Genomic DNA, 24,398 nt, shown 5'->3' on the forward strand with positions numbered 1-24,398 from the left:
TTTTTAGTATTACTATAGGAAAGATATATAAATGCATAAAAATAAGGAACCATTAGTATAAAAATATGGAAAGGAGCAAAATACGCAAACATAATAAATAAATACAATATAATACACATTGAAGTTCGTACACATATTTTATGAACGACAGTATGTCTTGCGAGTATGATGTTCAGAAATGATGTTCAACAAAATTACGGCATAAAGATACGAGCTGGTGAGTACAACAGAGGTTAGAGTTTTCGGTAAAAGGGATCATATTTTCTGGTAACGTGATTGTACGTGCCAGTAATAAACAAGATCGGCGAATGGTTGATACAGGGTTAGAGGTGGGGGGCCAATTTTAATATGTACGCCCCCGCAAGCGGTTGCACGTCGGATCTGAGGGGGCGTTCCTACGACCCTTTGTCAACCGACGACGCCGCTGCATCTTATCACGATCAAGGCTCGGGATCTCCCATTCTGCTCTTCCACCTCGTTCAGCCCTCGAGGCCATCCCGGTGCTGCCGCTTGTTCAAGCAAAGACGTTGCCTCGACGTCTCGGTGGCTATAACTTTTTACTTTTTGCACATTGATTTATGCTTCTTTATGCTATGCGACGATACGTTGTCGCGGGTACAGTGTGGATCTCTTAAAATTTAGCCCAAGCATCTGCATCTTGTATCGTGGTGATCTTAGATGCGAGATAAAACAACTGTGTTGGAGTGTTCTTGAATTAATTCTTACACAAATAATAAAATATAACATTGCAAACGTGCCATATATGCGATCTATATGAATACTAAATAATTAAAGGCAATTTTCAATTTGTATGACTGATGGACGATGCTACTCGAGAAGTTTAATTTCCGACAAAATCCACGTCGGGAAACGATATGGCACCGAAAGTGAAGTACATCCGCCATTAATCTAATATTGCGGTTGCCGCCACCCTCGACTTTGCGTGCTGCACCCTTTCGCGCCGAAGCTTGCTCCCTTCGTACAAATACAAACACTAACACGTCATCATTGTGGACAAGCATCTATACGTGACCATCTATATATCAAGATATCTCGTGCATCTACGTGAGGAAAAGGGAACCAATCGGTTCGGTTAACTGGTAACGATAATGCAAAATCAATGTCTGGCATGGTGTACAAGGTGTGACGAGTAAAGTGGATTACCATCGCACCCCAATGGTTCACCGCAATCTAGAAGAACTTTCTATCAAATTGCAGTTGTTTCTATCGTCAGATACGAAGCTCAAGAGGAGTAGACGAGCAGAGGAGGAGATATCTACTTCGGAGTTTTGAAGTCGTTCCATCGAACAATGGGTATGAATGCAAAAATATTGCATATGTATGCAATTCTTTTTTGTATGCGTGACCTAGTGTATCGCATGACCGTTAGCATGCCGTGGTATCGTCGTCGGTTAACCCGCAAAAAGCGGTATCACGCCTGCTTCTAACACTCTACGTCTGATCGGCCAGGTATCTTGCACGCAAGCCTTCGGCGATCGAAACCTTCTCGTGTATTGTTCGTCATGATGGACGTACTGTTTGCATATTATATGAAGTTGGTGGTCACAATTCCTTTCTCTCGCTTAAAAATGGCCACCATTAGGCTGACGATATTTTTGAAGTTTCTCGTTGTGTCAATAACGATGCTGTAATCGATTTACTTCACAAATTAATTGAAACGAGTGCATGAAATATAAGACTAATGTAATAAGAAGAAACATAAAATACATCGTTAACTATAATGTCCTATTAAGAGAATATTTTTAAAAATAATATTACAAATTTAGTTTGTATCGGAATTAAATATATAAAATTCAAAGACATATAAAATCGATATGTTTCGACTTATTTAATTATTTAATGGGGCCTCAGATTCGTGTTAACAGGCAGTATATCACTGTCTTCTGTATACGGCGTGCATTATCTGCTATCGAGTGTCTCGGATAATGTGCGTTCACTAGTGTGTGAAATGATTATATATACCGTGTATACGAAACTAAATTTACCAGAGAGACGTTGTTACGTAACAAACCATAAATCTCGCAGTCAGTGAGCGTACATAGCTGGAAAATCGTGGTACACTGACTCATTTCAAACGCTGATGCATTTCTACACACTTATATAGAAGATATTCACGCACGTTTATAAGCAAATAGCGTATGTAACACAGTCTCAGCGTCCAAGACTGATGTACCAACGTTATGTTCATCGATGATGTCCTGTCATATGAGTCATGGTGTTTATCTAAGATTACTACAATTTATCAAGGCTGCCACGGGCCCTAGACATTACAAAGATTCGCAATAACTAACAATTTTATTTGGGCAAACCGGTAAAAGGATCAGCCTGACGTACGATATTCCTTCGTAGCTTCTCTCCTTTTCTGTTGTTATCGGAGTGTGCATAGTTATGATCACTTTTGACCAACAAAATGTAAGAAACTGTAATGCATGCAGATTGTAATTTATAAGATAAATACTGTGGAAAGTAGGGATAAGAAAACTTGCCGTGGAACGTGGCTCGTCCGACGGCAACCAACCACAGACGACCTGCTTTTTTCTCGAATATTAAATCGCGATACGAAATTACGATCACGCCGCGAAACACTGTTCGAGATGTATATCTAGATATATATTGAAGTGATCGCGCGAACGGATCGCTGCTCCTGAACCAATTATCGTTGTACAAATATCCACAGAAGCAACTGATGCTTCGGGCATCGAAGATGCAAATAACGCGTCTGTTCAAGATCCAGAGTAGCGACAATATTTGATCGACAATATGCGTAACCATACATTTAACAGGAACGGGTCATTAATTGAAGATTCGTATTAATCGTGCATCGATAAGGTAAATAAATAATTTCGATGCTTGTAGCCGGCAACGATCTTCTTTATTCGCTCTTGAATCGTGTAAATCGTGGACTGTCTGTGAAAAAGTGACGGACCGAACGGAGCGATCATTACTAAACAATAAAAGAGCAATGTAGTAAGTAGAACAAAGCAAACGAAACGAGGAGGGTGGAACGGAAGAGCGGTCTCGAAGACGGCTGCTCGAACGCAAGTTTGGCCCCCGGCGGGACCATGGTCGGCGAAACACGCGTTCAACAATAAGAAGCATCCAGTGAAGACGAGGAACGGTGGAAAACGAAGGAGAAAGTAACGCCAGAAAGAAAGAGCAAGACAACGTTCGGTTGTATACGGTATAATTACAGAGGGCAGAGCAGTGGCTAGACCCACTGCAGCAACTTATCGTTGCCTAAGGCGCCAGCATACTCGAAATCGGCGGGACTCGATCCTGTTGCGACTTGGTCCTAATTCGTATTCGTGCCCCAGGTGTAGCAGATAGTATACGTCTCGAAAAACGGCGGAAGGACTGGCAGGAATCTCCTATGTTACGCCCTTCCACCCTATCTGCGGTTTCCTTCTTATCTCCTTTTAGCAATGCAAATCTCGATGGTTATCAGTAATCCGCATGCTCTATGATTCTAACTAAATTTTAAGAAAAAAGGTCACATAATGCTTGAAAGCCTATGAGAAATGCAAGATGCGAGCATTTGTGATTTGACTGTAACGTCGATAATATTGGTATTATGATAATTACAAATGAAATATGTGGTTCTAGCTTCTTCTCTTACGTTTGCGAATATGAACTCGCTCGTGTTCGTCGTTTTCTTTATGTAAAGCGTAAGAGATCAGTGGTGGTTTTATTTTTATTCTTACCACAGGAGAGGAGTAGCGACCTCGAATCCTCTAATTTCCTTTAGCCGCAACCACCGATAATTAACGACTATAATCAGGGGGCCAGTTCACGTGACGCAACGAAACGTAACACGGCGCTTCGAGAACCCCCTACGGGTGAGGCGTGTGCATTAAGATGGATATACACCTACCCAATTGCATCCATGTACATATCGCGTATATGTAGAATATATCAACGTGGGCGACGCCGGAGAAAAATGTTCGGGCTTATCAGATGTCGCTAATTAGTTTATGACGAGCTAAGTAAGGAAAATATGCAACGGTGTTTAAACTATCTAAGTGTCATTCACCGGATCGGCTAACGGCTCATAGTAAATTACAGCCACATTAGAGTATATTAAAGTTATTAACTAATTTCAGTGAAAAAGACTCTCAGTGTTAACGAAGATAAACAACGAAGTCTAATTAGAAATTTGGAACAGATTCATGTGAATGCTGCCGTTATTTTACCGCGCGCATGAAGAATCGCTTTTACAGCAGCGTGTTAGTGCAGTCTAAATATTTTGTTCTTATAATTACATGGTGCACGGTTGCGCCATAAATGGAAGACGACAACCTTGTACCAGCCTGCGTGAGAGACTCCGAAGCGCGATTACGTTTCGCGGTCTCGGCTTGCGTGCAGTTTCTTTTTTTCGTGCACTGAACACGGAAAGGAAAGAGTTCTCTGAATGCGACAGAATAATGCAGCCGTGCTATGCAATGCTAAGTACAGAAGATTCAAAGGAAACTTAATAGAACGGATTACCATTTAAATGGAAAGAACTGACATTTGTACCTTATTCGGAATTAAGACCGTTATCTTAGCTTGGACATGTCTATTTCTATTTCATGTGCAAATATATATATATATCGTATCAGGAGTGTAATATATAAAAGATAGTGTTATTTAGAATGTCAAAGTCAATGTAGAATTCGATAGCGTTATCAACCAAAATCGTTTTTACTTTTTGGAACGGAACGATCGAGCAAAGGACACATACATCTTGCTGGAATAGTACGCACCACGTGAGCAAAGATTATCCACTTTTGCGGTAATTTGTGGCTGCTGATGCGCATGCTGTATCGCGCAAGATGGCCGCCAACTCGCGATCGCTGATTGGCGATGGCGGAGCGGGTTATTTGACCGGCGGTTGGTGGTTCCAGCACTGCCTGGTGCGAGTAATTTTGATCGTGATTATACTAATTTCATAGTATGCCCCTTCTCGGTGGCTTAAGCATTGGGTGAGTTCACACGAGCAGCAGTACAGGGCAAGAGTTGCCGTGCTAGCGAAATCGAACATCATTTGTAAGATTCCTTTCGACGTGTGTCAAAGTGATTTTGTGTTTTCAAAACTACGCCAGGGTATGGATAACAGTTCGCAGAAAATTTCATGTTGGTAAGTATATTGTACTTTTTCTGATAAACCAACAGCTTTTTTAGCTATAATGATTCAGCGTGCACGCGATAACGATGTCATGATGCATAAACCACGATTACTTTTACAGGCTTACATACGTACAGCGAATTGCTTCATTTGATACAACTGTATCGTACATTAAACGTTTGCACGTAACATTTCATATATGATATGTCGCACACACTGGCTACGGTATACGTTTTTAAAATATGTTTCACAATATATTTTTTTAGGAGGGAAAAAGATACGCTGAGCGTGTGAAGCCGCCTCAGCTATTGTTATTAGCGTCAGTTATATTGAACCATAATTGTTCCGTGTTGTTAGTGCGGCGTATTCACGGGCAAAAGGCCCCCGTTTTACTTTCCTCTTTTCCCGCCCCTCTTCTTCCCTTTCTGTCTCTAACATTTTCTATCTTCGTCGCTTTCTTTGTTACTTCTTCTATCTGTCTTTTACGCTCTTGTTCGCTCATTGCCTCTCTCCTCCCTGTGGCCAACGAGTGGAGCATCGCCGCCACGGCGGTGGGGGCTAAATTACCACAATTTTGTACTTTTTATACCGCGAGGGAAAAAAAGAGGATAATTTTTGGTGGAAACGCAACAATTTTATCGGCCGTTGTTATGTGAGATCAGTTGGTGTCTACTGCCGCTACGCGTTACACCTGCCTGTCTTGTGTGCTCCGTTCTGGACTATGGATCAGCGGGTTCTGTTCCCTTTGTCACCTTATTTCCATCTAAATCCACGTTGTTTTGCTTCCGAAACGAATAACTTAGTGTCCCCCTTTCGATCTATCAAGAGTCATTTATATCGCCGCCATTTTGGTGACCTTGACTAAGGTTTCCTCGAACTCCACGTTGCCAATACCTTCTATTTTTTATTTTTCATGTATAAAAGTGACAGTTAACGATGACAGTGCATATGTCAAAGTGTAGGTTCTAGTGTTTTCGAAAAATTGTGTATCTTTACTATCTTGACACTAATTTCTCGTATAAGTGATACACCATGTATTAAAATGCATAGTGTGATTGTGAATGGCCGCCATTTTGGTGCACACAATTCTTTCCCCGAGGAATTCTGAATAGTGATATTGTAAGTGAACAGAAGTTCGTGTTAAAGTAGAAGATTCGTTGAAAACTATGATCTCATCAAGATGTTGGATTTTTCTTCTATTAGTACAATGATCTTCTTATAAGAAAAACGATAAAATACCGCAAGATATTTAAGTTATGAATCACGTTAGGGAAAAGACGAATGGACAAATCTTTGATTCGATGTCTAAGTTTGATATAGTAATTTTTGTTGCGAAAAATGAAATTTGGATGGAAACAACATTGTTAATAAATATCTTACAATAATTAATGTAGATACATTAATTGAAAGATGGTAAAATATTAACATACGTAATTTATATTCTAACCATTAACTACTGCGCAAAAAAATGTTCTTCGTTTTGCTTTATCCTTCAGATAAATTCCTCTACTCCTCCAACATGCCGCTGGCCAGGCATCACTGTCATGGGAGATTTATACTCCTTGAAAACTACATGCTTGCACGTGCACACAATGCTGCTCACTTTGTGCATAAAACACTTGTTTCTTTATTTATCTAATTGTCGTTGGTCTTCTCAACGAAACATGTTTCGAACACATTTTGTACCCAGGGCTGGCAATTACTATTATTTAAATAAACAGATTAATTTATCCAAATATTCCTTAACGAGGTTTCTTCAAAATTCTTTTCTGTCATGTTCTTTAGAAAGAATGTTCTTCAATCTACGATTGTAAACTTGCAACTAGCATCGCAGAATAATGTTTTACCTGGTATAGAACTTGTAGATTCGCTAAGTGGAAACGGATTTTCTGTTTCTTGCGGTTCTTCGTGCGAATCGTGGAATTGTTAAAGCCGTCGGATCCTTATTGATGCCGACGATATCTATCGCTCCCGGGCTTGCTGGACCAACGTTGAAAAAGGGGAAGAAAGAGGCAATAAAACTGCAAGGGCGAAAAGGACGGAGGTAAATAACGGTGGAGAAGGCGTGGTTGGCGCGATGCGGCGCCCTCAAAGCACGATCGCCCCTCGAGGGTACATCTTTTAAGAGTTCGAGGTACGAGGACCGTCGAAACTGGGAGCCCTCGAGATAAGATCCTCCTAGTTATCGAACGGACTCCCGTTCACGATCGATGTACCAGAACCCATCCACGGTTTTTGATATACCCGCAGGCGAATCGATCCTTCCACCTTTTGATTTCATTGTGTCTCAGAAATGTGGCCTTCATCACCCACAAGGACGCTTCTTCCAAAAATCGTTTAGTGTGTGTCGGTAGCTTCTTCTTCGAATCTCCTTCAACATCGTCGCGTCGTGTCGAAATATTCGCAATCCAACGCAGTTCTTGTACTTATCCGACGGCTAGAAGCTACCGTGAAGTTAGTTCTCTTTCATTTCTAAAACGAATTTAGCGTGGAAAGAATAGAAGGAAAGAACGAAGTAAATTATTCATCTAGTAAAGCCAGTAGGATATCTTGATGTTCCACTTCTAAGAAATCAGAAAGAACATTCGGTAATTCTTGAGGAAACATTCGTGCAAATGGGCACCTTTGAATTAGACCAGTAAGAGAGGCACTAATGACGATACGATGACCCCAAGCTGTGGAAACAAAGACCGAGATGTAAGAATGGAAGAACATACATCGTTTAAGACGTCGGTAATTACAGACTCTGTTCTATCTCGTGGGACAGCCGCGGCAGATGTGGATAATGATAGCCTAAATGTGCCGATGTGTCCCACTTCATGGAAGACGCATTCAGCTTTCTAGGATTTTGTCCTCCTCGATTAAAATTTCGATCGAATAATCGGTATAACCGCATCACGAATAGAATAATAAGAAGAACGATTCGCAACTCAAAAGTTCAGTTTATTAAATGCATCAAGCAATACAGACAATTTTCAGAATTATGATACCAATTTGCTGGGTTGAATTCTTGGAATAAATTATTAACTTCATAAAATTTTTAATCTAGAAGCCTCATCTACATGCAGATTTATCAAACTGTTTCGTATCTTACGATGTTTCGTAGCTACTCCCAATCAATTTCTTTCCCTAAGGACAGAGATCCGTCGTTCGACGTGAACCAAACACGTTCTGCGCCCTTTCAAGTCTTTAATTACTAAAGAATTTTACGAGCCGCAGCGTCCATCTCTGTCACATGTTTGTCCAAGCCCACCGGAAGTTCCAGCTAATTGTTTATCTACTAATTTGTAACTTTACCTATTAAGTAATATCATAGATCAGACTTGCAATAGCTTCTGGTATGCTATATCTTCCACTCTTTGATAAATGCCGATGCAATGTCATTTTCTCCACATTTATATTCTATGTTGAAAATTGTTTAATTTCAAAGTTCAAATGGTTTCGTTTCTCTTTCCAATGTCTGACATTTCACGCTTTCTCTACTCTTGCGCCACGGATACTGGAATTGAAACGACTAATCAAATCTGCAAGTGGCGCAAGTTTAAAGTTTTTCCTCGCTAATAGATTACATTGTAGACGTGTCGATGGTAGTTCTGTGTGAGAATAGAGGAGGTTTAATGTTTACCCTCGTCTTGTTCGCGGATTGGATAATTGTATCAAACTTGATCTGATGGGAACAACGTAATTCGAGGTTGTTGAGTGTAATCTTGGCACCATACACTAATCATGACAAAACAATAGATACTATGCTTCGGTGTAATAATTATGTTATCGATTCGACAATTGCGCACGCGGGAACTTTTTATTCCTCGGCACACTTTATTCAATCGTGAAACATTCTACTTCAACAAGGTAGTACAACTCCTTCGCGCCTGGCGACATGCCCAAAGTAATCATAAGTATCAGGAATTAAATTCAAATTCTTCAGAGATACAACTATATTATAACAATTCAATGCTCCCTTCTATCTAAAACAGTCCTTCGATGCGGAAGATTTACCGCGTCATAGATTATTACTATGGACCATTTCTCCAAGCAACTATCGTATCTAGATACCAAGGTGTAAAACTTAACACGTTAGAACGAATAAGGATGCTCGAGGCAGTTAGGTCAACGCGGTGCTCGAACCGTGAGTGTCTCAGAGGTCCATTTTCGAGGTCACAGCCGGCTGTCTTTTTCGCGGTGGATCATGGATGGAGAGCGGATCGCATAAGCCAGCTACACGAGCCAGGACCGCGTAATAACACGGCAGCACGAAACAAACCGACGAATTAGGTACTATCGGGTTCTGCGAAAGCGGTCGACAGACGGACGTAGCAGAACGGACGGATGGACAGACAGCTAGCGCAAGGGCCCAGCGTGGCGAAGAACGAGGAACTGTTGAGGGGGGCATTCGAGGATGGGGAAGGAAGGGAAGTCTCGAAAGGGCCTGGCCTCGTGCAATTACGGGGCCCCGGCAACCCCGACATTATCCCCAATTATCCGTGTGCGTTTTGAGGTTAGGTTTTCGGGGCCCCTCCGGGCCAAGAGGCGCGCGAGAGCCACCGCGAGGCATCGCGACCCAAACGTCCACGTAAACCCCTAAAGAAACAGGAGACAAAGAGTAGTAGGGGGCGAATTCGATGGAATGAGACTTTCGGTGTGTATATACGAACCGATCTATTATATGGCGTCTGGCGTCAGACACAAATCGATCCGGCACGTTTCGGTTTTCTGGGTTGTATGCTTTCTCGCGAACTGCACGACCGCAAGGCATGCGACCAATTCGCCGTGAAGGGTTGATGCATGGTTATTTCCGTGACCGCAGATCGGATACCACCGATGCAATCACGGTGGAAGGAAGTTGAGTGGTAATGAGAGTCAAGAGAAAACCGTTAGAGACGAATTTTCATCATAGAAAGGACGAATTCGTTCTTTTTATTGTATAGTTTGGATATTTTTATTTGGCGATAAATTGGTAAAAAGAATACTTCTTCCGTGTATTAAATACTTGTAATTACGATCGTAGGTGTTAGATTAAGTGAACAGTGTTCAGTGAACTTTCGCGATTAGAGTGTAAGACACGCCGTCTTGGTCTTGTGTGTAATTAGAAATACCCTTCGCGGTACGTGATACCTAGCATTAACCGTTCCATCGAAGCGAAAGCGAAACCAAATAATATATTCATAACTGCCCAACCGAAACGGTCTAACCACGGTATAGTTTACCCTAGACTGACAAGAACACCTTGGTTTCGTTCGAAGGGCGTAGTTCTTCGCGGTATCTGCTAACCTTTCACTGATCGTTGTTACGATCTAAAGCACTTGGATAGTAGAAAGGGCGAGGGACGATAGAACGATGAAAATAGGGCAGTTTCGAGGACTCGGGCGGACCTCGTGTCGGTTGGCGTGCTGGAAAAGATTTACAGTCTCCGCACCGGAAAGGGTACCGAGAGGGCGGTTGGTGGAAGAATGGTTTCCGGCGATAGCTTCTAGCTTTAGAAACTACACCTACACCCAGGTCGATACGCGTGCCAGCTTGAAATAGCAGTGATAACTAGCTGACGCAAATTTTAGTTCAAATTTGAACACTGTACAGATATTTTATCAATTTAGATCAGAAAATAAAAACTAAGATCTTCGAAACTTTATAAATAGATAATTCGTAGAATTTACTTTTTTGTTGTAAAGAATAAATGGTAGTTTTCTTTGATTTCACTTTTCTCCCTTTTTGTCCTTTGAATCACGTGTTAGGTACCATTGGTACGTTTCTCGCATATGCATAATAATTCGTCATTGCATTCTGAAGTTACACCTTTCGAATACAATTTTCATAATGATATGCGAAATGTCTGTGGTATTCACAGTCTGTTGCGTGGCTCCACCTGGCGTATAGAATGAAATAAGGTACCAGCTGACCAATCCACCTAATATTATATGCTTTCCACCTCATATTCTTTCTTCTCAAAGTGAATATTTTCTTTCAGAAGCGTTGAATTACGTTCTTTTACCGCAATTGCACTTGACTTTGATATCTCACGTTCGTGTCTTCCCCTCACCCCCTACCTTCTGCTTCTTGTTAAAAACAAAAGAATCGTTCTACCATGTTACTTGCTAAAAGACAAATTTCTCTTAGCAAGAAAATCACTACCTGCTCTTCTTTAGTTTCCATACTCGGTTGAGACCTGGTTTACGTTAGAAAATCATCACCATAGACAGCTTACATTTATGAATGAGGCAACGACATGCAAATTTTTCCATTAAGCTTTAAAGCGGAACTTCATGCTTGTAATTGAGGAAAGTACCGAGTTAGTTTGAACGTGTTTGATTTCTCACGCAAATTTCCGCATGTAGAAGGAGTCGCGAGGCCGCGCGCGTTTCTATGCTATGCATCTCGACTGGTTTCCCGAGCGCGTAAGGTCTCGAAATATCACGTTGCCCGGCTCTATAGTTCGGTGCCTATCAATCACTTGGCACATGGTCCGGCAATAAGACTTCTCGAAGGAGGGAGCTATTATCCTGCCAGACTCTGGTGATGCACGACCTCCAAGCCGACGCTGGACCTTAAGCTGCCGCTGAACGATCGTCCGCCGCACGAAAATTCCGCGACTGCATACAAACCAGCAGAAATAAAATGGTGATCAGCCGAAGAAAATTCGTTCCTGTCGCCCAGAAGCTCGCTCTATGCGCGAAGATTTACCTTCAGCGATTTAAAAATGTCCTCGTTGATTTATTTTATTAAGTTCTGACGTTTAACACGGCAGTAAGATAAAAAGAACGATCGAACACGGTCACCGAAATGTAAAATATCAAAGAAGTACAAAGGCACGAGTATGAAAACGTAATAGCGTGTATAAATCATGGATCGATGAAAAAGTAGCATAGCCTCGACGAGGGGAGAGAGAATTATGACGCCAGGAAGCTGTACGTCCGTGTTTTATCTCGGACAGAATGGTATAATGAAAAATCGGGCAGTACACGTAAGTTAAGGCCTACTCGAGAAAGAAAGATCGAGCTCGTTCGCCTCTTGAATATTCATTAATCGTGGCTTGGCTATAAGTATACTGACAGGGTTGAAGGATCGAGTAGGAAGAGAGATTTTCTATTAAGGAATGATTGTATGGAATAACAATCGTTAAGGTGGACATGATTCTTCGTGTTTTGTATTGTAAAGAACTATAAAAAAGAGGATTTGACGTTTCTTTGATAAAATATAATACCGCGTGAACATAATGAAGGATATCCTGTGTTTCCTTTGTGAAATCTCTTAGAAATTCACGCCGTATGTCTTCTCCAATGAGACTAATGAAATTATCGCAAGTGTTAGAGGAGATTAACCCCGGAACGAAGTTAGATCGCGTGATTCGTGAATTCCCTGCGGTTGAGCTGAAACTTCGTTCCTTTCTCATTCGTGACAACAGAGCTGCTGCGATGCACGTGTACTCCGTGATACAGAAAAATTATCCAGGCAACGTCTGTTCGCGTTATGCGCTAAAGTATCCCCACGTAATACGCACGCCACTGTCTACATACATTCAACTTTTCTTCCCTTGTGGGTTCGTACACGTCTAGGTAACACGCGATCTCAAAGGATGAGAACAGATACTACTTTTACGATTTCATCGAAAACTTACTTTGTAGAATATGGAGATCGATATTTATCAAGGAATTATTCAGTATCTAATGGAATATGGAAAAATAGGTGACACAAAATTTTCGTATGCGATACAGGCTGTGCGTTCTTTGAACGTGTTACGGCGGATTTGAGATGGGTGTAATCGCTTACGAAATGACATGCAAATGCAATGGGCATCCAAGGCGAGTCTGGTTTTTCAGGGCGTTACCCTCGGAAATTCTGGTCGGTTGGTTGGTCGATGGTGAACGTTGAGGGCGGCGCATCTGTCGGCGGAAGATTTATATCCCGAGGCCGAAGTTCCTCCACGGAGTTACCCGTTGCGATGTTACCTGACATTAGGCACGCCAACACGAAATACTTTCGGGTATCGTTCAGCCCCTTTACTATATTAATAATTGAAGCACCAAATTATTAACTAATTGGAACCACTTCGTAGACAAATTAAGCGTAAAACGCTTGTCCAAATATAATTACCGTAACGGTTATTCACCTTGTTTGTTATAAAATTAAAATTTAGATCTTTTCCATGTTACCAAATACTTTTTAGAAATGTATCTTTAATTGTGTCTGTATTCACACTTCTCTGTATATCTTATTTATATATTTTTATCGATGAAGGACGAAGTAAGGAATTATAAGGGATGATACTAACGACGCACGAAGGGATGAAATTCATCTATGAAAGCTTGATAGAATAACATCGCTGATAATCAACCACTTTTATGACCATGACGCCGAGGTTACCGAGTCCAGGCTCAAAATGGAGGACCTCTCCGACACGGCGAGAAAACGATGCGCTGCGGCGCGATTATACTCGGCTGCGAGGGCCGTCCGGTCTATCAAAACCCGCTCGGCTATACATCAATGCCATCTATACGTATAATTTCGATGTCGACTGCCACTCGTTTTATTTGCCGCGTGCAAAAGCGAAGGCGTACGCAGTATGATTTGAGGTTAGGTTGACCGGCATTGATGATGCGTGTACTTTTAGCGATTCCATTCGATTGTATCTCGTTTGTTGGTTTCGACGGCGCAACGTTTAGGTTTACGAAAATCTTGCTGCTAGCGAGTCTCGATGGAAAATACACGTTTTGAAAGGTTGAATATAATCTTTATCCTTTGTGTACTTAACCAACCAACGATGATACGCTTACTTACCTAGCACAAAGTCATCGTGCGAATGATGAAAATGCGCAACGCGTATCAAATCGGCGTGTCTTTCTCTCGTTAGGCGGCGGCCAATATTGGTACACGATAAATCGTTAGTTAACGTAGCGAGACGCTAAAGAAGATGCACGGTAATATTGGCAGTTAAATGACACGGTATTATCCGAAGGTAATAAATGTCACAATGCAGTGTAATGACTCTGTAATTTTGGTCACTTAACCGACGTTATACCATCAGTTATAGACATGCGAGCGCCACGTTGTCGATCTTCATTTACTCGTGTGGTAACAGGTTGGCCAGATAACGCGCGATATTTATTGCATTTTCCACTTAGATACGAGGTGTTGCCTGATGTATCTTACTCGTCGTTGGACATTTTCGTAATCCATCATGCGCAACAGAATACGCGGACGCGTTTCATGAGTACATTCGTGGTCGGGCAGGGGGCAGGGGCTACGGAATCGCTCTTTTATTGCATGCCTTCGTATTTCTTTCTCAGCCTGCTTTCTCAAGCTGACACTTAGGAATTAACAGATCGCTCGGTGGCAATTAAACCCCCCAAAGTCTAACTCTCTACTCGCTGGTTCCCATGGTTGCACTATGCACCTCGGCTCTTTGGACGGCGAAAAAAGACCGCGCCGAAATGAAGGAAACATGGGGATTCGAAGAGGTTAAGGAGGGAAGGGAGGGTTGGGAGGGGAGGAAGACAGACATCATCGACAACCCTGGCGAACGGGGTACGTGAAGTTCCTCTGGTTGCGCCGGGGTCGTGAGAGCAGCGAGAAAAAAGGCCCAAGAGAAAAGAAAAAGCAGGCCAGAAAAGATACTGCTCCGTTGTGGAGGGCAATATTTACGAGAAGGGTTGGGTTCTGCGAGTTCCAACCATGGGACGTAATTGCACCGGCAGACTACTCTGATTTATTGGGTTATTACAGATCCTGCGTAAGAAAAGTTCGACCCGCGTGGTGTATGGATTTCTTCAACCGTTTCGCTATCTTTGTAGGTATTCAAGATGGCGTGGGAGTATAGAACAAGAGAAACAGATTATTTTATATGGTATTGTATGAGATAATTTTCATCTTTCTCGAGTTATAGTTAGAATAGAAAAATAAAAATTGTATGTTGTGTGAGAAATGCCAAGAGTTGGCATCAGGTTGGGTTTAGTCCGTTATCATCGATCGCATGCTTCTTTTGAAACGCTGATTGTTCCGGGTTGTTGACGAGAAATGACGGTCGATATTTTCCGTAATACATTTATACAATGAGGTTTTGCGTTTGAGCGACAGACTGCGGTTGGTAAAGTTCTGTTTCAGGACTGTAGAACCTTAGCGATTGAAAAGCACACGGGAAAAATATGATAAGGTCCATTTTTGTTTTAGTTTCTAACATTATGTTACTTGGTAGTTAAAAAAATGTTTTGATATGAAATAATTATAAAAGGGAAAACTTGATAAATTCAAAGATACAAGTCTTCTAGAAATAAATAATAAATCCACGTTGTTTCATAAAAAACGAGTAATCTTACTTTGGTTATGTCAGTTTAACTTAATTAATTTTAGTGTGCACGAGCGATACTATTAATATTTTCGAAGTGTTTAAGAAAGTAACATAAACACATATTCAGTCCCAAAATCAAATGAAAAGTTAACGATGTATTGAATTTTCTAATTGCTTTTCTATAAAACACAGGAAATGTATCTTATCATGTGTTTCACCTACAGCTATTAATTTCATTATTCTTAAAAAGCGACGATTTCTCTTATCGTAACGTGGTACGCCTACGATAGCATTTTGTCTAAAACATCGATTGTTTCGAAAAAGTCAGTTAGTGCGGATTAGAAGACAAGTTGATAATATAAAAAAATAACGCCAGGCTTTCAAAAATATATGTAGAAAGTCCGAAGCCCTAAAATTTCATTCAAGTCCATTCTAGATCGAATTCCTTTTTTGTTTTGACGTTAGGCGATAAATCTCGAAACTAGTGGGCCTTGGGGTACCAAAAAGATATGAAAAAATTCAGGATGCGAAAACAAGGGATGCGTTTTGCCAATAGATTTACGAGCCTATTCATCCTCGTAGCACGCACTTGCTGCACATATTCTCGAGAAAAGCTCGCCCCTGTGTGTGTGCATTATACGTATATAAATATATCTAGGATTCCAGAAGAACGGTTCATTATTATAAGCCAGGAGGCGTAATTGTTTCCAAGGAACTGTCATGGCGAAGACCTTGCCTGGGAACGTCGAAGTGTTGGCAACCTTCTACAGGACGTTCCATCGATAGCGCTGCTAGTCACGACCATTCTACGTCTACCGATTCTAATACTCCTTTCGATGTGGTGGTACCGCGAACTTTCAGATTTCCACCGACGGTTCTGTCGGCGTGCTATGGTATACAAAGATGGTGTATGAATAAACTTGCGGATACGTGTACCGTAGCGAGCGTGTGTCGGTGTAGATCGAGATTAGATAAATTACAATTCGCCGTTGGCTTGATAGTCTGCGGTAAAATATAGAATTGAAAATTAGAAGTAGCATTTTTTCCTTTTCGTGCGCGCATGAAAATCGCGTGTACGCGCGCCTCCGGTTACTCAGTTTCATAAGATCACCGTTAGAACTTGCCTGATATTGTTCCTTCTGTTTCAGATGTTCGTCATTCGTGAGCTCATAACGCGTTCTTGATGGCGTTCTTCAAGATCTGACGACGAACCAAGAGGAAATGATAGCCGTATTAATTCGATGTTTTTGAATTTATCTAACAATAAACGTGTATGTCTCTGTCTTTTTCTCGTACCTACGATGTTTATCATTATCGACTGGAAGATTTTTCCGAGGTTGCCTTTTCCGGTTCTTCTAGTTACATATTCGAACAACGGAAAAGGCACAGAAAATGTGATAAATATTGGACAAAAAATTTGGTCGCGAACGCTGAATAACGGCAATCTAGTTTAATCTTGGCACGCCCATTACACACTGCACCGCGAACCTATTACATCATGATCGCACTAGATAGGGAGTCTATCTATAACGAACCCTGATTCTGTGCCTACCTGTGATACGTATAAGGTACAATTAAAATTCGAAAAAATTCCTGGAAACCAGTTTCAGCCTGGTTGAAATATTTCGCTACGGGGTGGCCACCCAGCAATGTCGATTCAGGATGATCACATTTAATTACCTATTTCTAGTTATTCATCCAAATTTTCTATTCGTCGGCGATCGATGATTTATTTGGTTTCCCAACCGATCGAATTAATTGATCGTGTGCGAATAGCGTGAAGATATATGAGAGACACATACTCACCGGCAATCTGACCACGATTATTGTCAGGCTTGTGATAGTAAAGTAAACAAATTACCTAATATGGGCTGATATCCACGGAAGCGAGTACATATATGTATAAATTATTATTCACGCAGTTCAATTTTGCAATTAACATGAACTGGCCATATCCTAACGTGAATGTTTACGATTTAACTTGCTGAACGTCAATTTGTACCTAGAAGGGTGAATTTTATTTTGTAAGTACCACGCGTTTTACAATGTATATAGGTGTATGGCGTGAAACAATATGATTGCACGCGAGTGCTGAGTGCTCGTGACTGATGTCTTCATGTACCGACTCCATTGTTGCGTCCATAGTCATTGTAATTTTCGCTTCACGCCAGAAAAATCAATAATCGATAGCTTGGTAATAACGCCGTTGTGTTTCCCGGAATGGAATATTGCTCGTTCGGCTGCATTCGCAGTCGGAGAATATATTTTCCCATTTTCGCATCGTAAACAGGTCTCGTTGGCAAATCGTCGGTTGAGACCACATATATAGTGGCTTGATTCCATATTGCTTCTTGGAAACCAATTTTCTCCCACGAACGCAACGTGTTACATTACGCGTGGAAATAATTTATCGATTACTTTCGTATTTTACACTGTCGCGAATTTGAGGAACGACGGCCATACCGAACCGCGAGACACGGGGGGCATGGCCACCATTTTGAAAGATGGTGCATCCTGCAAACCGTGCAACCTACACCCACGCAAAGGTAAGGCCGTTGAGAAAACTCAGACTACTACAACCACCCACGTTTGATTCCCATTGGCCGAGCCGTCCTCACCCATAAGATACCACACCACCCACGGCCTACGGACCCCGTGCAGGTCACTGCCAGTTCTCTACAGGGTGTCCTTAATATACAAACTTCAAATACTCTTGAGTCTGGTTCATTAAACACGACCAAATGATTGCCGAAATGTATCATACCCGAAGAAAGTTATCGAGAAAGTCTACGTCATAAAATGCGATCAGAAATATCCGTCAAAAGACAAAACTTAAACTTCAAGGAGTTTGGCAAATTTGACGAGTACCGATTGAATTCGGCCGAATCAGTTGCCGATATGAAAATTCTAGTTGGCGAAAATTTTTTCAATACACGTGCTAGACGCACACTTAGCGAGATGGAATAGGAAGAGAAGATCGAGGAGCCCTCGACACGACTTTGCCGGCGCTCGGATTACAGTGGGTTAGACCAGCGCTAGATTATCTCAGTGACGGTAAGTATAGGTTAGATCGGCAACTCTAGCCCATCTTGCGGCCATACCAGGAGCATTGCTTCCCCGAACACGTAAGTCCCGCACTCTCGGGGCACGTCGAGCCACGCGATAATTCATGGAACTTTATGCGCACCTCGTGTAATGCCAGTTCCTGTTTTTTTTTTGGCCGTCATGACGCGGCATAGTGAGCCACGGTGCTGCACGAGCCTTAAAGAATCGCATGGGTGGTACTTTTCAAGGTGAACTGCCGTTGAAAATCCGTGAGCATAAAAGACGGCTGGCCGAGTAAGTCGCTTCACGAAGCTACCATAATATAATGGAATAAATACAAGAAAATGAACGAACAAGTTCTCCATTTTATATATATTTTTATATGTTGTTTACATATGAGATCGTATTATCTATGTTTTTATTTTAATTACGTGCGTTAATGACTGTGGTTAATTTAGTATGAATATCAGGGTGAAATATCATCCGGTCTATACATTCTATATCGTAGCTGTTAGAGCGCTATGAAATTGCATAACCTTTGATCGAGAGATTAAACGATTTTACTAGTTGCCAGATACAATCGGCCAAGCTACTTTATATATACATTGTTACAGCATGATTTTGTATGTTTTAAGATTGTCAGCCGCTCGCGGAGAGATGGAATCTGTAGCGGCGCCTCGCATTAAAGACTACAATTTTTCCATTCCGGGGCCACTAAATTTTACTACAATTAACGCTGGCAGCAAATTGCTACTGCCGATCGCGGAGATAACCTAATTACTACATAATATCAGGTAGAGTTGTTGTTACGATGTACCGGTGTGGTAGGAGGGGAAATTTAAGTACAGCCGAGGCTTTAGCACCAGCGCGACGGTGGGATAATTTTTCCTCTGATTATGGGCACGTGCAATATTTCCATTAGTTGTCAATTTAGTTGTCGGCACCTGATGGACGTACATTGGATATATGTACCTGCAACCGTTCCGGGAATAATTAACAATAAATTATCCACGGAAGCTATCATTACGGTAGCTAATCGTGACAAATTGACCGTTATATTATTAAACAACTTACAAACGCTAATTGCGTGACTCGTGTGAATCGTTTGAACGAGAGCAAGTGGCTGATTGTAAGTGAATAATGGACACTCAGGCCGATCGTTTCGAATCATAGATCGAGTCGAGTAATTGACTTTCTTTCGATAATTCGATCCTAGGTTAAATAACACATAGGCCGTGATAAAATTTAATATTATAACCTTGTCCGATGAAATTCGAAGTGCGTCGAGGATCTACCGTTACTTCGTGGTCATTGGATTCGTTAACTATGTACATACATATATATAAGATAGAATCTCGCTTAATTAGGTGATGAACTACCGGACAGATTGCGAAGAAGCTTATATCTTATATAGCGTCTCCTCGAAAACTTCTTTTCAATTGGATTTTCCTGTAAGACATTGTTATGAAAGACATTGTTATTTTTTTCGTGCTTTATCAAAAGTCATAAAGTACTAACGTGCTTAAGAAATTGCTTGAACAAGGTCGTTGAAAATAGTCTGAAGCACGACGTGGCCAATAATTTTCCCACCATTGGTAGCGAAGCGTTTCGGAGGGAATCTTTCAGAGGACGCCACGATGCACGTCTAAAACGCAAAGTTAATCAACCTGCTGACAGATGGCAGAGGTAGTATCGCAAATTGTGGATAAGCCTTTACCAAGTACCGAAAAATATCGACAAATATTCTGACGTGTTGAAAACTCGATGAACTAATGATAGAAGAGCAAACGAGCAGCCATTTCGTGCATCGATAATTTAACAAGAAAATACTGTAATATCGAATAAATATACATACATATAGAAAATCACCACTTGATGGATGTCGATTACACTAAAAAGAGTAAGAAAATGAAAAACAATAATGTCTTCTATTTAGCAAATGAACGGTTCTTTTACACTTCTACCGTTATTACTTATCGTGCCGCTGTTATAGCAGAGTAACTGAAAAATTAACTCGTGTAATTTAGAGCGGCGTTTAAGTTGATCGCCACGCTCTTAACGGATCCATTACGTTATCCTTGTTAAACCAACACGTACAGAGCGAAAACGCTTGTTCGCCGGCGCAACATGCAATCTTGAATTTAGAATTTCGATAACGCCACGCAATAAAACCTGTTTTTCCCGCATCGAACCCATCGATGCAATATATATTGAGAAGCATTAGTCCGGTTCCCAAGATGGTTCGTTGAACAACCTATGCCTACGTAGGAATTCACGAGGTTCATCGACGAGACACAGCAAATGATTTTATACTTTGAAGCGATTTCAATTTCTCTTCTTTCCTCTCTTGACACCGACGTTGCGAACGATTCCTCGTAATACGGGTCCCCGATCAAAGTGTAGAGCCGTTCACGATCTCGCACAATCGCATATCCAAGGGAGTCGAAAGTGCGAAGCGTTTACACCGGTATTTGAACTTCGCTGATGACGGTAATCACGCTCGCTCGACGCTTCAATTGCACGTTTCGTCGGGTTTCTGCGCCTCGGTTACTTTACGATCGGGAGTAACCCAGCGTGGTGGTCAGGATCGTGTCCTCTTCGTCAATCTCTATCCACGAGACCTTCTCCAATATCTTTTTACTCATTTTTCAGTTTCGCTTCTTTGACTATCCTTTCTCCACGTTTCGGTAAATTAACGATAGGCGCACGTTCCTGTCGAGTCGAGTAAATTTCTAGATTTTTTCTCCGATGTTTACTACAAGATTGATTAATCACCGATGGAATTTACCTTTGTTTGCATTTTTCTTATCCAATTTCTAATTAATCGACCGAGTTATACTTAGCAAATGTAAATTTAATTGTAATAAATTTGTCTGATGTTTACGATACACGAGTGAAATTATAATTGCAAATTAATATAAAATGATTGATTTCAATAATGATAGGAATTAAGTAATTTAACAAGGCGCATATAATATTTGTATATAGTACATAATATGAAATTATGTACTCCGCGGAGAACGAACGTTTTTGTAAGATAGCAAAACGATAAGACGGTGTTAATTATAAATAAAAGAGTGTGGCAGTTTGATGAGTTTATCCTGTCATTAATCGTTAGCAGGGTAGAAAATGCGACGCTTCTGGTGGCATTGCGGTGCTCTTAGTGTGCCACGGAAATTCTAGGATTCTCAACAACCATGCGGCCACGGTTGGCATTATTTGAAGTGTTTCTATACGCGGATGAGTTATTACCGTAAATTACTATTGTTACGACTTCCCTGGGCGCGCGTTACCGTAATCTTTTTGACACGTAGCGCGACACACAGTGCCTTTCAATTCGCCTGAAATTCAAATTAGCCGTGCTTCAATGTATTATCCCATGGCGGTCTCTCGCGAGCGCGCGAGCGCGTACTTCCTGATACCCGTTGACAACCGTAGAAATCACGCTGTCAAAATATTTTTCAGGCCGACCGCTTTTTCCAACCGCGTGTTCAATATTCACTGATGTGACAGCGATGGCCGCGGGATTGCGCATAATTTCACCGCGCGACGATTTTCGACTCGTTACAGAATCATCGCCAAGAGCCAACGAGGACGCGATGGCTAAAAATACCAAGAATATTTCGTTCGGATTCATTGTGTTTCGGCTGAATGCGTTCTCCTTCCTGGATGTGTCTCGGCTCGTGAGTCGTGAGACTTCGCTCGATCTTCTGGTCTAAGAGGAAACAAGAAGAAGAGAAGAAGAAGAAAAAGAAAAGGAAGAGGAAGGAAAAAAAGGAAACGTTCCATGGAGACGGTGGCGCGGAGACGCGGCGACACGGTCGTTCCACGGTGTTCGGAAGGATGCTGCGACATTATCCTTTCCATGTAGCGAGCGCATCGACGACGAATGCACGAGGAACGCGCTTGTATCGAAAGACTATACGTATGTGTATAAGTATACGGACACGAGTAGCATACAAGCGGAGATCGCACGCACGCGGCCAACAGAGCGCACCGGTTCGACCGGAATCGAAGCTCCGTCGAAGCCCAGCCAGTCTCCGCGGCTCGATCTCTCACGAGAGAGCCGTGAGCGCGTGCATGAACGCACGCACACGCAAGCAGGAACACGCGCGGAAAGTCGAAGCCAAAGCCCAGCAGTCGGTGGACGCTTTGATGTGGCCGCCGCCGCCGCTACCTTCGCCACCCTGAATACCTTTATATCTCGCTCTGCTGGCTCTCTCTCTTTCTTTCGCATTGTCCTGCCGCATAGTCTCGTCCCTCTTTCGCTTTCTCTCCTACTTTGTAGCTGCACCACGCTCTCGACTTCGTTCCGCAATTCATCTCGGTGTCCTCGCGGACTGAACTTCACCCCCTGTCGAGACAACCGAGTGTGACGATGCTCTAGCTTGCCTTGTGACACGATCAATTCCTCCCTTTTGTTTTTTTCCATCGGCTAGGAAATCCGGATTCGTGGATTTTTAGGAAAAAGAAATGTTCAATGCAGGGGCGATAATTTCCTAGTAATCGTTAATCCTTATGTTCTAATAAAACATCGAAAGCTTTCGATTTTAATATTCCCTTCGCAATTTAATCTCCGCCTGAATCTTTCTAGGATTTTTATTTCTAGGAAAAAAGAAATGTTCAATGCAGGAGCGATGGTTTCCTAGTAATCGTTAATCCTTATGTTCTAATAAAATATCGGAAGCTTTCAATTTTAATATTCCCTTCGCAATTTAATCTCCACTTGAATCTTTCGTCCTAATCTATGTGGTAAAGGATTCGAATTTTTTACTGCCTAAAAGTACAACAAGGTTGAAACTTTAGAAAAAATGACCTGGATTTCATTCATTGTTACAGAGGATGTCCCCAATTTCTGGATGGAGATATAGTTTGGACGGGAGAGAAAACGGTTGCAGAGTACGTATCGACACGTCGATCAAAGGAGCACGAAAGAGTGACGGAAAGCAAAATCCTCGGCGATGCCCGACGTGGCCGGAATGTGGGATGTAGAAAAAGTGGTGACGTCCCTTTCCCCCGCTTTGGCGGTACCGATAGCAACAGCACGAGGATATCGCGGAGTTTGCGTTCCTGCGGGATCAGGAAAGAGGACGACTCTTGGTCAGCACCTGTAGCACGTAACCGTGTGTCCATCTGTCCACCCGTACCATCGGTGGGAAGGCAAGGCCTGACTTCTTGCAGCGCAATCAATCGAGCCGCCGCCGTTGCCAGTTTCTATTCCTCTTTTCGTTCCCATCTTCTCTTCAACTTCATCTTTTCCGCTCACCACCTTCGATATCCCTCCGCTATCTGCTATCTAGGTGAGTTTATAACCTCTTGGAACATAATCTGACTTCAAGTACCCAGGAATTTTGATTGCGTTGCAATTCTACTCTTGGCTTGACATTTTTTTCCTTCGGAGAAGCACGATACTAGGGATTGGAAATACCAGGAATGTGACGTACTCGCGATTTCAGATACTCATCTTCTATAGGTTCATGGAGCCTGTCGATATTCTTGAATTTTGACTTTTTCGCTTATTGCCATACCACTGTACCAACTGACACTAAATAGTTTATCTATGATTATCAGTTTGTAAATTTCTGGTTAAATAAAATGATTGTGATCAATTACAGCTGTAAAAATATTCTGATCATAAAGGTCAAGGATTGAAATTTGTACTAGAAATTTGACACAGGTGCTACGAATGCAAAATAGTGGAAATGTAGAATTACAATATCAGAAGCTGAAAGCATTAGAATTCTTTAAATTAACTTATCTTAGATTTCATACTTCCACAAGTGTGACGATTGCAAATACGACAGTCGCAACTCGCAAAGACGTAATTTCATTATGGGAAAGACACGGTCCAGCTAAAGGCGTAGTCGAATCGCGGAGCTCGTTGTTCAAGTTTTTAGCTCAAAACAGGTACCGGTGTTTTGCGGTGCGCGTAAAAGAGAGCCTCGTGCG

At 41.8% G+C, this 24,398-nt stretch overlaps 1 protein-coding gene across 6 annotated transcripts in view; it reads left to right on the forward strand.

The window, feature by feature from the left end:
• Positions 1 to 24,398, forward strand: part of LOC139991333 (uncharacterized) — a 75,386-nt gene that overhangs the window by 688 nt on the left and 50,300 nt on the right. For 4 of the 6 annotated variants that reach the window (XR_011800794.1, XR_011800793.1, XM_072011304.1 and 1 more), the window contains exon 3: positions 23,289 to 23,749. Coding sequence is in view for 2 of the 6 variants with exons in the window: in XM_072011304.1 (XP_071867405.1) it covers positions 23,289 to 23,749 (461 nt within the window). In the remaining 4 variants the exon portion in view is untranslated. Of the gene's footprint in view, positions 1 to 16,552; positions 16,686 to 23,288; positions 24,328 to 24,398 lie in introns of those variants that run through there. The other 2 variants (XR_011800798.1, XR_011800795.1) reach the window with 2 other exon arrangements.

This window comes from Bombus fervidus, chromosome 10 (genome assembly GCF_041682495.2).
Source record: "Bombus fervidus isolate BK054 chromosome 10, iyBomFerv1, whole genome shotgun sequence".
NCBI classification, from domain to species: Eukaryota; Metazoa; Arthropoda; class Insecta; order Hymenoptera; family Apidae; genus Bombus; species Bombus fervidus.